The sequence below is a fragment of the Diadema antillarum genome, unplaced genomic scaffold (genome assembly GCF_040938485.1).
Source record: "Diadema antillarum isolate AM-2024a unplaced genomic scaffold, OU_Dant_1.0 scf00000089, whole genome shotgun sequence".
Classification (NCBI taxonomy): domain Eukaryota; kingdom Metazoa; phylum Echinodermata; class Echinoidea; order Diadematoida; family Diadematidae; genus Diadema; species Diadema antillarum.
This window is the reverse complement of record NW_027270978.1, coordinates 530141-547380: the sequence shown is the minus strand read 5'-3', so window position 1 is coordinate 547380 and position 17240 is coordinate 530141. Positions and strand designations below refer to the sequence as shown.

General features: G+C 40.0%; 1 protein-coding gene across 1 annotated transcript in view; it reads left to right on the top strand.

Moving 5' to 3' along the window:
• Window positions 1–17240, top strand: part of LOC139718142 (uncharacterized) — a 96210-nt gene that overhangs the window by 68061 nt on the left and 10909 nt on the right. The window contains exons 7-9 of the mRNA XM_071629625.1: window positions 1446–3984; window positions 4755–4796; window positions 10400–10623. Of these exons, the coding sequence (XP_071485726.1) occupies window positions 1446–3984; window positions 4755–4796; window positions 10400–10623 (2805 nt within the window). The remainder of the gene's footprint in view (window positions 1–1445; window positions 3985–4754; window positions 4797–10399; window positions 10624–17240) is intronic.

Below are 17240 nucleotides of genomic sequence, written 5' to 3'. Positions count from 1 at the left end.
TTTGGATTCATTGCATTTTGAATGCATTTCTGTCTGACTTGGCTCATTGAAACGTTCTTTTAATAGCAACATAGATTTACTCTGCAAGAAACATATATCAGAATATCATTGTCGACATATAATCACCGGGATATGTAGGTATTTCATACCATACCTTCAACTCAAGGTTTTGCGCTATTGTTTTTTTGCAAAGCTTTGTGGAAATTTAAATCAGATAGCTTGCAGTCAGCATTCGTGAACACATGACCCTTACCCCGAATGTGCAACGTTTGGCATCCATCTGCCAAGCGAAGCTGCCATACAGCTGGTTGAGCATAGGGATTAAGGCCTCATGTTCGACAATAGTGCCTCAACAAAAGCAAATTTAGTGGTCAAATTTGTCTTTCGCACTTGGCAGCCAAGCCGTGTCTCACATTGCCTTCCACGCCGTTTGGCTCGGGATGGTCATTATCATTTACTCGTATTGTGTGCTAATTAAGGAGGGTGCAACCTTGAATAATAAGTCAATTAGAAAGTAAAGGATTTTTCCAATCAAGCCCCCTCATCTTCTCTGTTCTCTCCGTCTCGCTGTTGTTTTCTGTCTTCATTGACATGCTAATGCATTTAAGTGGCATCCTTCCCCCTGTTTCTGCACCTCTGCGTTTCCCAATCCCTGATGCTACATTTCCCTGTGTTTGAGTTATCCTTCTAAAATCGCTGCTTTTGTTTTATGTTGCCACCTCTCTCTCTCTCTCTCTCTCTCGCTCTCTGTCTCTATGACTCTTTCTCATCATGTGCATGCCTCTTTCCCTTCTTCCTCGCGCTGTATGTCACTTTGCGGCGGGCCGTGTGGACGTGTGGTTCTTTGAGCCGAAGGATCTTTTGAGTTAAAACCTGCTCACAGAAACATTTTAAGTTTTTTCAGGGCTTAGCAACGAGGGGGCAGGATGTATACTGTAATTCTCCAGTGCTGAAGAGCAGAGAGAGAAAGAGCTGTTCGAAAGTCACGCACGCAGTCTTCACCCGCAGTTTTTGCAGTAGGTGTGGCTCACAGATAAAAAGTGGGAGTGCCGGAGGGTCCGCGGCATGACTAAAAAGACGGCAATAGCTGTACAGGATTTTGTTCATGTTGCCGTTTTTCGTGGTTCAGTCGCCATTTATTAGTGCTGTGTCACGTTGGATATCCTAGTCTGTGTGAGTGCTCCTATGCTAGTTGCATTTTCACTATCTGTTGGATCTCAACATTCTGTGCATGCATGTCATGATATCAATTCTCTTATGGCTTCTTCTCACTGATTTCATATGGCGTTTGCAGTACTGGGAATGTGTAACGCTTTACTTCCCCTAACCAAAATGCATTGAGACATTAACTCGATTACTTCTCTTTCACATCACAGTTTGTTTGGTTTTTATTTTTGGTTTAATCGAAGAGTAAGAATATGCCCTATTTTTTCTTCTTTTTTCAGCGTACCAAGGACTCTGGAAAGGTCTGTTTCACTACCGAAGGGCAAGGAGAACAAAAAGGCAAAATCTGAGTTTGGTCCTCCCGCTGCGTACCTGGAGAAGAGGCGTGTCACGTTCTCCAATATATTGGACGTGAATGCCTGTGAGCCTGTCGGGGAGGATGCGGATGACAGTGTGTGTACAGGCAGGAGGTTCTCATTCTGTGTAGGGGACATCAAGCAGGTGCAGGAGAAGCGTAAGAAGGAGAAAGACAATATGGGGAAGGCATCTTCGAAAGCGGCGGATGACTCTGGCATCAGGTACCTATGTCCCAAGGAGTCCGCTCCGTATGATGAGAGCGACCTGGAGGCAAGCCGCTGGAAGGTTCCCACAATCAATGTCCACGAGTGGAAAGCAGAGAAGGAGGAGGAGGAGGGAGATGTGAAAAATGACCATGGGTATGAGAAGGTTATTGGTCTTGAGCAAGATGCTGATGATTCCCAAATGGTTACTGAGAAACCAAAGTTGGGGGAGAAAGATGAAACGGGGGAGGATGAGGATGAGGACGTTGATGCATATGAGAAAGTAGAAGTCGATGACAGCAACGGGAAAACAAACACCAAGGAAAATGACTACACAGAACTCGAAGCATTGATGGCACAGCTGGAAGAAATTGCCAACTGTGAAAATTCAGAAGGCCAGGCTAAGACGGAGAAAGAGTATGATATTGTTTTTGAGGCAGCTGAACCCATGGATGGTTACGAGGTGCCAATGACAGGAGAGGAGATTCTCAAGAGTCGGACTGGGAGCATGGAGTATCTTCTGGAGTGCATGGATGAAGATGACTTTACATTGCCATTTGCCATCCTATTTGGGGAGTTAGGTGATGACGATGATGGTTACGAAAAAATTGAAATCGGCGCCCAAGAGGCGTGTTGTGTAGCTGGCGAATGTGAAAACACTGGGAAGCACGATCACGAGGAAAAGTCAGTGACAACTCTTGCTCAGGTCAAAGAGGAAGATGAAGAGGAGGTGGAGGATGCAGGGGAGGAGGATGATGAAGACTGCAGTAGTAACCGCTTCACTGAGTATTCAGAGATAGATATAGTGGAGGCTCTTGTTAAGTCAGGCCTGATGAACAAGGATACACCTAAAGGTGATGTTTTGGACAATGTGGACAGTGAGACTGTAGCTAGCAAAGATGAGGAAGAGCAAGCTGAAATTTCTTGTTGTCACTCAGAAACAACAGCGGCAGCTTCAGAAACAGCTGGTGATAAAATTGACGATGAATGTTCAGAGGACACTCCTGGAAGCTGTCCAAATAGGACTTCAGGGAAGGGTAAGCTGGAGCGAAATCTGTCAGAAAACGATCGCAGCATGAAGGATGCCAGCGAGATGGAGACCAGTGAATCAGACATCAGCAACGCTGACGAGAACTTGAATGAGAATGATGTTTCCCAGGAGGAAAAGAAAGAACCTCTCACTGAGGTTGAGACAATCACTAGGCCATACAAAAAGTCTTTTAACGGAAACTATCAATCCGTAACTGCACACTTGCTGCGGAAGAGGCACACGCAGCATGAGAAGCGTCAGGGAAGCGTGTTCGGGGAGGACATCAGGATAGAGAATGTCAACTTCCGTTCGGACTCTCTGGACTCTGACGAAGGGTTGGGTTACCAAGACAGTGGGGAGTTTAAGGAGACTACCTGCAGTGATGTCAATAATTCGTTTGGCTTCCCAGCCCCCGAAGCCGAGGATGGCCAATCGGTGGACCTGGAGTATGCCAGTGACTCCAGTACAGGACCCAATGGCCTCGGTGATGACCCAGTGTATGACAATGTGTGCATGGACGATGAAAATGTCGATAGGAACGTATTCAACAGCAGCCCTGTCAGCTCCATCAGTGCCAATTCCACAGCATTCACAGAGGGCAGTGAGGATGCAGTCCAAGAGGAGAAGCAGGAGACCCAGTCCATGGGTTCCTTGGAGGAACTCTGCAACCTTGGGGAACTCCGCGTTCGCAACGTCATCTCAAAGAGCATACACTGCTTGCCCAGTGGGGACAGGCAGTTGATGAAGGAGAAGGAGGGAGGAGGCATACCCCCAAAGCCGCGGAGAACCTGGTACTATCGCTCCAGCGCAGATGTCCGCAGGAGCCTGATCCGCAGCTTTGGCCTGGACACGGACAGCATCATGCACAACCCCACCTATGCGCAGGTTTCCAAGCCCAGCTCCCGTGTCATTCACGGTAGCCTGCCGAACCGCTCCAACCACGGGGCGGGGCACAGGACCATGAAGCGCATCCCGCTGACCCTGAGCCGCCACAGTAAGGCCATATACAAGGAGAAGTTCTCGGGCAAAAAGGTTGGACGAAACACCTCCCACGACTCTGGAGTCATGACTGGTGATGAGGACAGTCGTTCCATTAGGGACATGGATGCTGAGATATACAGCCAGGCGAATCTCTATGAGGAGGTTGCAACAGTAACGCGCAGCGGAGAGCGCAAACCAGTCAAGCCTGAAGTTCGCAAGACTCTGACCATGGATGAAGATACCACTGAGGTAAATATACATTCTTTTGAAAGCTTAGCAATGTTTGTACCTTTGATTCTCCTTGAAACAGTTGCACAATTATACATGACAATTTATGCTTGAACTGCTTTAGTTTATGTGCCTTAATATTTTTTTTTCACTACAGACTATCACTAGATAGTGATATGGCCAATAATTGTGTAATCATAAACTGTTGATAGATTGTTATATTGATCAAAGTGAAAGTAGGCAATAATTGTTCAAGATCACTTCAACTGCCCCAAAATTGCATATTGTGTCCTCTTGTTCACTAACTGGATGATATTGGGTTTATGTCATGCAGTATTCATACACTACGCACTTTGTTTGATGGTCATATTTTAGCAAGCAAATGCATCATATATTGAGTCAATGCCTGGATGCCGATACGACGAAAGCATCATATTCTTGTGATCACCTGTGTTTAAGTCGATGCTGTTTACATGCAAATATTCTTTCCGTCGGTAATTATGGGTGGTACTGCACAAATTCCAGCACAGCACAAATTTCTAGCACAGTAGTATAGCGAGATTGCACATTTACACAAACCATTTTCTTGCTTACATTGATGCTGTCTGTGTTTTGGTAGTTAAGGTTGTGATTAACAGACCTGACAAGATTACCACATTGCGCATTATTTTCCTCTCTGTTTTATAAGTTATGCTCTTTTATATTATTTCCTGACTTTTATTCTTGTCTTGTTTTTTTTTTTTCTATTCATATTTTCATTTTGTTATTTCTTCACACATACTGCCCATTAGCAGGCACAAAAACCTGTAAGTGGGACTAAGGCATATTCTAAGGTGAGCATCACCCATGGGTGTTTCTACACATTTGCCTGTGCCGTGCCATGCTGCCCACGTTCACATACCATAACATACATGTGTGATCCAGTAATGTGTGATGTTGAACCCTGCTTATTCCACCTCGTACTTCACAGTACAGTGTATGATCACTCATCATGCTCGTGCTTAAAATAAACTGCTACACTGACGTGCTAAACTGAAAACTGATGTCACTGACCACATAAAGACCACAAATTTCATATGCGTACACTTCCATATAAAACTATATTTATATACACAGACGCACTAAAATAAAAACCAAACAATCACACACACTTACACACCGCACATATACACGCAAAACCACATGATTTTGGCATACCACATTCTAACCCATGCCTCACATGAATTTATCTTGAACAGGCATATGGTGTCACTCAATCGATTCTATCTGCCAAAAGGCTTAATGAGCTGCCCCATAGTACCAAGCGCAATCCCCAAATGAAAGTTAAATATGCATGTTTGTCATCATCAATCACTTCATTAATGTATTTTATAGAAGTTGAGAACATTTTTGTTTATATTTCATGTTAAGTGAAGTATTTTCGTCAGGCAGATCGTCTTGATACACACAAAAAAGCAAGCAAATTGTCCTCCCGAAAAGCACAAAAACTTTGTACTGTCGACTCCAATTTGTGATAAGAATCTGGGCCCCTTCGTATCCAAAACCTCCACTCCAACACGGTGAGACCCATTCAGCGTCCTGAGTGGTTCACCTCTTTTTGCGCAATTCCTGTTTACGACAAAACTCATTTTCGCTGCTCTCCTTCCAACTCCATGAAAGGAACTCTTCAGAGATCTCTAAATGACACTAGCATAAAAGAAAAGAGAGAGAGAGGTTCTGCCTACAGAATGTTTTGTGTGTACGAAATAGAGATTGCGATCGCAGACAGCCTGCTGACATAAATGTATTAATTTTGCTGTGTGTGGTATGGAGGCAGAGGTATTGTCGATAGAAGGAAGGGACCTATCTGACTTCCGCTAGGAGCAGCCTTGTGTAGTGAAGCAAGGCAAATTTCTTTCAAAAATGTCTTTTTTACTCAACGAAGTCCCATATCTGGCACTGCCATTACAACATGCTGGTATGACAGTGGCATGTTCGAAGAAGAGAAACGTGTAAAAGAAATGAAAACAGTTCTTATCTTGCCAAATGTATGCTTCTGCCAAGAAAATTGTAATATTACACAAACTTAAAACTGTTCATTTAGTAATAACAATATGAGAAAGTTAATTCCAGGGCCCTGTTTTATGAAGAGTTATAATTGATTATGTAGTTGATTTTAATCATAAGTCTATGGCAGCTTGTGTGTTAAGGAAGTTTGAAATCAATTACTGGTATATCTTTTGATAAAACAGGGCCCAGGACTGTATTCTTCCATATGTTACTTCTCTTTAAACCTGTGTGTGCTTTGAATGCCAAATGGCATTGAAAACCCCATAGCGTTGTACACACTGTCCAAAGTCCTTGGCTCAGAAAGGGTTAATAGAGCTTCTTCTTATTTCAATAGTAACTAATGCCAACATTTGTACATGTATGTGTGTGTATGTATTTTATTTTCATTTGATTTGATTACTCCCATGGGCAATAACAGAAGAAAAGAGCAGAAAAAAGAGCATTTACACTCTGTTACACAAATTTGATTACACACACACACAGCGGGGAAATTTTGGATAAAATCAGACACTTGCTAAGAAAGTAAGGATCGGTTAAATGCTGTTAAGTCATCTTATTTTGCGGCCAGGCATCAAAAGAGTTCACATGAGGCTGTCAGCACTTGCTCATTTTGGTTGTGGAAGATTTTTCAGTGATGAAATATCATATCAAAATAAAAGAACATTTCTTCTTCACAACTTCACTGGGAATATGTTTACATCAGGAAAGTTTTATAAGGATAAAAGAACAGAGTTGAATTTTATATACAAGTGTGCAAAATATGTCAATATAGATCTATTTGCATGCGAAACAAATGAGGATATGAATGTAACCAGTGGTGCTGTACTCCTACCAAAGTAGCTTTCTGTAGGTCCCACATACTACCATGAAAGATGACGTAATGTTCTTTATGCTGCGCTTTTTCTTTTCTTTTTCTTTTTCTCTCTTTTTATTTTTAAAGATTTTTGCTACCCAATTTTCCAGAGACTTTTCTAAATCTATTATCTGGTTTCACTGTATTCAGTAAAAACTGTGATTATGACAAAGTTTCCTCTAAATATCACGATTGTGGATATTTGATAATAATTGTTACAATACTCATATGTGACATACTATAGAGAGACTGCTTTTGTTATTGTGGCAGATTATGAGTGGATAAACAAAGTTCAGTCCTCTTAGGAACATATGCAGTGTGCAGTGGTCGTTATTAGAATTAGAAATCATAAGAACGCTTCATTGTCATTTCACAAGAATCATTAAAAAAACTGCTGGAAAGCATGGCATAATTAGAATTGTGGCAGCTTATACTTTCATCATACATACCTCCTGTAAATATACAACGATCATTTCATTACCATCTGATGTGTGTAGTTGTTTGTTTGTGCTTTTGTATTACCATCAAATTGACTGTCCCATTTCTGTGTGAAATTGAAGCACAATGAATGATTAATAAGAGTGGTCATCTTGCTAGATCCTATTGTGTGTGTCCAATTGTGTCTGTGCAGTAAACCACAATGCTTTGCTTGCCCAAATAGAGTCATAAAATGTAGATATATTAGTGATTGCAATGAGCATGTTTGTGTCAGAAATTTACTGATAGATTGGTGTAGATATTATAGCTATTTTTTAACACAAACACACACACACACACACACACACACACACACAAAACACCACTAGCTTACCGATAGTTCTGAAGATGGCCATTGTACTGCCATCCCGTGCCAAGTCATGTTCTGTAATATGCCAAACAAAGCAAAACGGAAGTCATAGTGTAAATCATAGTGGGCTATAATTGTTTTATAATTAGTGTATTTTTTTTTATATAACGAACAATTGTTCGCATTGGTTTCCCTTAAAAGCTGTCCCCATTGTGCAATCTGCCCTTCATCAAGCTCACAGAAGCTTTTAAAAATGGAAATCCATGACTCAATGATACGCATGATGTTGACGCAAATAACAATTAATGAATGCATTCTTCTAGTATGTAGATTCACGTCACTCACTTTGCTACTACTTGGTATTATTTCTCAAAGAATGCTAATGATATATTTAACTCTTTTAATTTTGGATGGGTACAAAGGAATTCAGGAAATATAGAAATGATACGAGTATAATCATATTTTGATAACTTGTTTCTTACATAAAGACAATAATGTCTGAATGAAACCTCTTTCCCTCTGCCCCCCCCCCCCCCACGATGTTTTGTAATAGATCCTTCACAATATTTCTGGTTTCTTTTGTAAGAGATCCTTCTATAGGTCCTGTACTAGAACCTTTTGTAATAGATCCTTCAGCAGTATTTGTGTTTTCTTTTGGACATTATATCATAACAAAGCAACCCCTCCCCCCATCAGCTAAACCCAACTCAACCCACCATTTCCTGCCTTACCGTAATTAGCAGTTTTGAATCATCTGGACCAAGAAAGGGTGGGATGAGAAGGGGGGGGGGGGCTGGGGGGCCCTCACACCCTCACACCATCAGTGTTTCGCTAATTTTAGTCTGTTTGTCGCCCCGGCTTCCATCTTGTAATTGTAATTACCTGTGCCCTCCGACAGCTGCAGACAGCAACCAGTCCATGTGGATCTTACTCCCAAGTCACGTGGGATATGCAGATACAATGTACACGTATTTTGTCTTGATTTACGTGTTAACGCATCATGGAAACTACTGTGACATTTGAACCTTACTGCTAAGACTTATAAAGTATACTAGTGGTATTAACAATTTTTCAAGAGCTACTGCCAAACCTATACTATGTATTGGCAGTTTCTTTACACGACACACTTTAACATTACAGCATAAATATCATTTGATATATCTACTACAAACTAAAAAGGCAACTTATCACATTAATGCATCAATATCAATGTGTTTGTCGTGAAATCAACTAAAGTAGTGCTGAGGGGCAATTTGATAATTGGGTAAATCCTTTTAGGTTATTTTTAGCTGTAGAAAACATCAGAAGAAGTTAATTGTGTATTGTATTCAGGTGCCAGGAATCTCTTTTGAACAATAAGAAATCAGACACGAAAGCAAGCAGCAGAAATGATTAAAAATTTCAATTCATAAAGTGATGATGTGCATGACAGTTGATAGATCCAACATGGTACATGTTCCAGTTTTTGTCATGTCTCACATGGTTTTTTTATCTATCAGATGAAAAGAAAATCACTCTGTGATGACAATGTAATGGTCTTTTAATTGTTAGTGATGATAAGTTTGACAGTGAAAGTACCAATTCTGTGAATACTATTTTGAAAATCTACTTGTAGTTTCTGATATGTAGAAATTTTTAACAAGTCATTTTCTGCTCTCACTTCAATTTGCATATAATACCTCAAAGATATATATATATATTTGAAATGTTTGTATCGAAATTTCTTTCTGTAGGTAAATAGATCATGTCCAATTTTTATTCATTTTTTGTTTTTTGCTCTCAAAGTCAATAGGTTCACTCATTAATTAGAGTGTAATTACCAATTTGTAAACTTGTGGGCACTAATTCAGTTGGTGTGGTTAAAATTAGCAGGCCGAGAAAAAAATTGGCACAGAATTCAAGCCCAAGCGGAGGAAAATTTTCTGTGCTTCTCAGCTGAGCAGAAAGGGTTTTTTGTAGATGAGGCACGCATTGTACTTGACAAATCATAGGAATTTGGATGTGATTATTCATTGTGAGATTTCTGTTACATTTCCTTCATGATCTGCAGTGGTCATCAACTCATTATTTTGTTTTTGGTTGTTATTGTGTGTTCAGATATTTTTATCGTCACAGCTGCATTATCAGTTGATGAAGATTGTGCGAACTCTTGGCAATGTAGTTTCCTCCCAGGAAATATCTCAAAAGCTGTAAAAAAAGCTAGGTTTTTCAAGAAAATTAAGATATGAGAGGCAACTTACATGCAGGTGGAAAGTGGTTTTGAACTTGTTCTCATTAACCCTTTATGTGCCTTGAGTATTATTGGCATAGAAAAGTCCCTAGAATAGTGCACACTGACCACTGTCCCTGGCACAAAAAGGGTTAACTTTCTAACAAATTATATACCTCAACACAATGCCTTGACACAACAATACTTGTGACAGGGTGCAATCAATCACAAAATGCCACCAATAATCGTGGATTTGAAGATATAGAATATATATTCAGATCCCTTACAACTAGATTTTATATGATGGGACTATTGACTGCAGTGAATTGGAAGGATAAAGACTGTAAAATGCTTGTTTTAATACTTATTGTAGAGACAGTAACAACAATGCTGTGATGTAGTTTTGAAGCGTTAATAGCATCAGCAGAAGTGATATTTCCACACATTAGATTGTGTGTGTTGTGACAATATGAAGAAAGAAACAACCGTGTAGTAATGGCAGATATCTATTCCAAATTAATCTCCTTGATTTCCGCAGACAACCTACGAGGTCTGTACGCAGTGGGTGAATGAGCAGGCGGCCGAGGCGATCTCGACCTTTGACCGGCTGACCAAGAAGCTGGTCTCGCCGTACTCCATCATTCCCATTGTGCGAGAGGTCGAGGGTCAGCGGCGGAAGAGTCAGGGCAACATTATGGACGAGGAGGAGGAGATTGACTTCCCAGCCTGGACCAGCATCCTGAATGTTCTTGCAGCAGATGAGTGAGTATTGACATCTTTTATTTGTCTCTCCTTCCACACAGGATCGTGGTTGCTGGGGAAACATCACGCATCTGAAGCACTTGTCGCATCTCTTGAACAGCCTGCCATGAAAACCAGAAACAGTCACGGCATGGAACTTTTACGAATTGGAGCCAACAGGCTTTTTGCTGCATGAAACTTTCGCAGATTGCCACTGGCATTAAATGCATTGTGCACACAAAAACTGTAGCGTGCATTTTACTGTCGCGAATCTTGGCTCCTCGGGGAAATTTGCGAAAGTTTCTGCACACAAAAATCTGTGGTGGTACAGTATTTCATCACTGCGTGAAAGCAATGACCGACTGAAGTCTGACAAGGGTCAACAAACATGCTTCACGCGCTTCGTAGTTCTGCTAAGTTCATAATTCTACTCATGGTAATACTTGCAACATATTCCACAAAGTCAAACAAACAAGACCTCAACGCTTTCATTGAGATGATAGCTGAAATGTGTCACCAGAGATCAATAACTTTCACTGTGGCAGCAACAGAGAGAGAGCTGGATATACATTATGATAATCTTTGCAATTCACCACAATTGCAGGAGTGATCTTAAAGCTAGCTTTAGATTTTGTTCACAGGACCAACTGTTGTTGCATTGGACATCAATTGGATTCTTCCACATTGTTATATATGCATCTACTTTTGAGTTTTCTTTCATATGGACATTACCCTTCTGATTTTTTTTTTTCAACGTGGATTCAGAAATATAACAGACCACTCTGTCCACAGTATGACTGTGCATGTTTGCCAAACCTTATCATATCCATGAGGTCAGTGATATCTGTGTATTGAAACTAGCAGTGATTCTCTTTTGGCACTTTAATCTATCCCCCTCTTTCTAGACACAACCAGTGCATCCACTGGCCTATTAATAAATTCCCCCTTGAATTTTATCCAAGCAAAATAGCAGATGTTCTGCTTTGTCAGAGAGAAATAAACACTCTATTTCTGTTCCGTTGAGTCACACAGGGTTTATGTATATTGAAATCCATCAACAACAACAAGAATAATAATTTGTTAATAGGGGAGAGAAGGGGAGGGGGTCTGTTTTAAAAAGGTACAAAACAGTTAGTTGTGCATCAGTAAACATACAAACTCCTCTGTTGATGCGAGAACTGAAAAATAATGTCTTGGGGATGGGGACCCATCTTTCAGTTTTGGGTTTTTTTTGTTTTTTGTTTTTTGTTTTTGTTTTTGTTTTTTTTTGGGGGGGGGGGTTATTTGTTTTTATTTTTGTTTTTGTTTTCTGCTGTTGTTTTTTTGGAGAGGGGTTCTTTTAGGGATTAAAGTGCATATTTTGCAATCAAAATTCTGGACATCTACAGTATGTCCCCAAAAAATTACAATCAGATTTTTGCATTGATAACACCCAATATGATTAAAGATAATAAAAAGTTTTGGTACCTCAAAAGCTTCCCTGAATTTCCTTGTCTTGGTTTGTGTTTCGGGTTAAAGTACGTTGTCTGTGAGAATTACTCGCCCCAAAGTGCTCTCATGTCTTAGTAATCATGCAATAATGGTTTTGTACCAGAGCCGACGCTGACCAGCGTCGATAAATATTGTACGAAACCACTGACTGCGACCAGCAGCGTGCAGCCCATTGTACGCATAGCTAACTGCGACCAGCAGCCCCATACGCAGAGCGTAATGGGGCTTCGCATTGTAGCATTCAGGATCATGACAGATTTAGTATCGCGGGTAAATGTCAACTTAAAATCCAAAAATTTCTTCGATTTGAAGACTTACCAATTAAGTTGAAGTATTGAAAACAGGCTTCGAACAACGTTTGGTTCTGCCAATAGTCCCTTTCTGTTCGAATTGATGACTGAATGTGACTCGGTCGAGAGGACCTTGGGAGAGCTACATACACTGGATACTATGGCCAGCGCATGCGCACACAAACATCTTATCCGTTCATGGATTTGAAATTTGTGTGCGGGCTGCATATGATGTGTTCGCAGGCACTGGCTGTAGTATTCAGTGTACTGTATGTAGCTCTCCTAAGGTCCTGTCGACCGAGTCACATTCAGTCATCAATTCGAACAGAAAGGGACTATAGGCAGAACCAAACGTTGCCCGAAGCCTGTTTTCAATACTTCAACTTAATTGGTAAGTCTTCAAATTGAAGAATTTATGGGATTTGAAGTTGACATTTACCCTGCGATACTAAATCTGTCATGGTCCTGAATGCTACAATGCGAAGCCCGATTACGCTATGCGTATGGGACTGCTGGTCGCTATGCGTATGAGGCTGCTGGTCGCAGTTAATTGCATGATTACTAAGACATGAGAGCACTTTGGGGCGAGTAAGTCTCACAGTGTTAGTTATATGAAAGGTACTTTAACCTGAAACACAAACTAAGGCAAGGAAATTCAAGGACACTTTTGAGGTACCAAAACTTTTTATTATCTTTAAACTATCTAAATGCTACTTCAGGGTCTTAAAATATAACATCTTAGCTCTATTTTGCAGAAAACCCCATTCAGTTTGGTTAAGCGGTCACAGAGAAATGTGGATTGTTGTAAAGCATGTCATGAGTCTGATTCTTTCAAGTTTAGCACTTGGATGCTCTCGTGTGTGAACACAATAGACAGAACTTGGAGGGAAGAGATTCCTGACATGCTCTACAAAATTCCTCATTTCTCTTTGACCACTGAAGCAAATCAAATAGGGTTTTCTGTAAGATGTGGGCAATGAATTATAGTTTCATACCCTGAAATTGTATTTGGATTGATTCACTATTTTCAAAGTTATCATTGCGGAGGGTCCCGTTGTAATTTTTTTGGGGGGACATACGGTATAAAGCAGTGTGGCTATTATATTTTTAATAGGAATTAGATATAAAGTTGCAAAATATGAGCTAATTACCATGGTTAATTGCAATAAACACAAACATTGCAGACATGATTTTCTGTTGCAATGGGTAGAAGAGGTATAATTTGGGGTACCGCCAATGGGTAAATGCCTCACAGCCAGCCCTGTTTCAGACCAGCATGTGAACAGTGTCAGTATATGTGACCTAGATAAGTTGGGGAAGAAGCACTGCATGTGGTAGAGCTTGCGAACCAGCCAACAGATTTTCCATCTTTCATCCAGAGGCATTTTAAGAAGATTTCTTTGCTTTTTCGTGTGACCAGCACATCGCAGCATCGCAGATACAACCCATAATGGCCGCAAGTTAGTCAAATTGGAAACCTGTAAACTCTTTTTGTGCCAACTTAGAACAGAGGAAAAGAGAAATTACATCGACGAAATGCACGCATTGAGTTGCATTATATGTGAAGGAAGACGTAGTGAGCTAGACAACCAGAAGCAACAATAGTTGAATACTACAGAGCAGACCCACTGTGCATATGCGACAGAGCTCTACTATAATAGCGCTCTATGTAGTGGTGGTAACCCGAATTAGAGAGATATCTATCTCCCTTTTTATATTTCTGTCTTTCTCTATATATATATCTATCCAGTACCCATCTATCTATCTATCCATCTATTTATCTGGCAATCTGCCTGCTTGTCCATATCTGCAGCTTTTGCATCTATCAATTAGTTTATTTTTCACCTCACCAATTACCTGTCAAGCATCTATTTGTGTACCTACACGTGTATATATTCATACACATTTCATTTTAGTACCTTTCTGTAATCTGTTAACCCTCTGTACACCAGAGACTTAGGACATTGAGTTATCTGAACCAATCAGCTCTCAAAGCACACAGAGGGTTAATCGGTTGGTCCATCTATCTATCTTTCTTTCTATGATGATATGATAATACTTATTATTGTTTTCATCTGTCTATATACCTTTTAGCCATCTAGCTTTATTTTTGAACATTTATCTCTCTTTGTATCCATCTATTTATGTACCTATCTATTCATATCTGTCTATCTGCTGATCAAATTTTCTTCTTTTTATGTCCTTACTTTCTGTGCAGATATTGGGAAATAGAAGTTGACATGTCTTGCAGAGTAAATATGAAAAGATTTACATCATAGGTAGAGGATGGCAAGTAATATTGAATAGAGAAATATGATAGCTGCATTTATTTGTTGTTAACTTCATATTTCACATTTTTGTGTGTATGTTTGCATATTTGTGTACATGTTTGTGTGTATATTAATTGTTTGTGTGTGTGAATGATATATTGATGGTGATAGACAGGTAAGGGGCAAAGTGTAATTACGTTTCCTTCCTCTAATCTTCACATCTCATCGTAGCACCTGGGTGTTTTGGAGCGGAGTGCAGTCACCTTTTCCCCCATGGATATATTTTGGAGGGGAATACATCTACAGTGTATCTATCTGTGTGTTCATAATCTTTGGTATGCCTTGTGTAAGCACAGTGGTCCTTTCTTCTCAGGTAGTGAGGGGGCCCTGCTGGACTGACGGGGATTTAAGAACTAGGGAAGGGAAAAGTGGCTTGTCATCGTTGACCTTTTTGAATCATGTCATAAGATTAAAGTCATGACCAGTACCACTGACATTTACCAGAAAAGATTGATTATTCCCCTTCATTTCAAGAGGGTGTTTAATGACTTGGGGTGAGTTAGAGAAAAAAATGATGCAAATTGTATTCGTAGTCTGTAGGTCAAAATCCCAGACTGCTTGTCAGTAGATTTTCGGGAAGGGAGACTTCAATGTTTTAATAGTGTAGTACTACTGTAAAACACGATAATTTCGCGACATGAAATTTTTGCAAATTAGAGCCGACGGCCTTTTTCGCGACATGAAAATTTTGTGAGTTTCCTCTAACACTCAATGCATTTGGTGTAGACTAGAACTTTCATGTGCATTTTAATTTCGCGAATCTTGGCTCTCGCGAAATTTGTAAAATTAAAATGCACGTGAACATTCCTCATTTTACAGTATGTTACTGAGTAGATGACTACATGAAGTGTGTTCCAAAGTTATTTGCAGTACCTTACTTCTGTCAGTGTAATCTAGGACAAGGTGATTCTTTTTTCTTTTCTTTTTTTAAGATAAAGAATCCACAAAATTAACAGAAAACAGGAGGTACTACCCAACAAAATTTGTTTGACAAGAACACCGAAGGTGCTGTTTTGTAAACTCGATGTTGCAGACAAAGACACCGACGTCGATTTTCACCAACAGTCCTGATTTATAGTGACAGCCAAGCCCGCCCTCTGGTTCCATGTGCCAAGAAAGCTAAAGAGTCTAATGATTACCATGTGAGAGTGAAGCTACTCTTGCAATTTAACCCATTCAATGTCTGTTGGCAACAGACATTCTCTATACCCCAGCCCATATTTCATAAATATATGTGTTTGTGTGCAAGTGTATGTGTAGATATGTGGGACCAGTCTTGTAGGGCTTAAGTGATCATGGTCACAAGGTTTTCTTCCTTGGTGCCAACGTCATACATAGATCTTATCTAAACTTTTCCACATTAAAGTGCCTTTCCACTCCAAGTCCAGGTTAAATTGGCTTTGATAGATAGAACATGAAAATAAGATGAACAAAATGATAGAGGTTTAATCAGAATTAGACCCCCCCCCCCACAAAAAAGGACAAAATAAATAACTTCTTTTAGGTGCAACCACATAATGCAAATTGGCAAAGGTGATGCTTCCACTACCTTCCAAGTCTTCTACTTTTAAAACTCTTCAGAAATCTTCATTAAAGTTCCTATTTAAGATGAAGTTTTCATCAAACCATTATACAATGTAGTCATCTAATAATCCAGAAATGCTGGGGAAAAGAGATCACAGTTGCTAAATCATTCACCAAAAATTGATTCAAGTAGTGCATTTATATTCAAAATAGATATATGGTGCCATACTAATGTTGTGGATTGTCATCATCATTTGCATATCTGTAAACTAATGGTAAAGATGGGAGGTGATGTCATCATTGTTGCACGTAATTTGCAAGTATTTGCTGAAAACAAGCAATTAAACTTGGAACATCCATAACTCCCTTATCTTTTATAGGTCCAATTTGGATGAAACTTCTACCATCCCATTCATCTGATTTTATTCAATTTACAGGCTGTATGAAGACCATTTTTACTCCTGGTGCTGAATTGCGCTTTAACAGTGCAACATTTGTTACCTTTTGAAGGTACGGAGCAGAGGTGCATTAAAGGCAGCTGGCAGACAAGCTGGTGGAATCCAGATATGAAAATGTGTTGTGTTTGCCAGTAATGTCATCCTGTGGCAGCTGTTTTCTGAAAAAAAAAATCAACACTCGTTGCCACTTATGTTACTGTAGAGTCAAGGTCATGGTCGCATAGCCCCTGTGAACCTCTTCCACGGCATGTGCTTTTAGCAGTGTTTGGTACTTATGTATCACTATGTCAGTGATTATGTGAGATAGAGTCCTGAAAACTTGGCAAAATTACAACAAAGTATCCAAGATTTTTATCCGTAATTTGATATTATGATATATGTCCACTATGTCCACTTGGTCCACTTGATGTTAGGATTGGAACTTGTATCTGTATTTCCTATTAGTTTGTTTTAATATAAAACAAGATTATATGGAATTGGGGATTTCGTGCCGTACCATGATGGTTCAGAAACTTTGTTAAGTGGACAACACACATCTGTGGCGT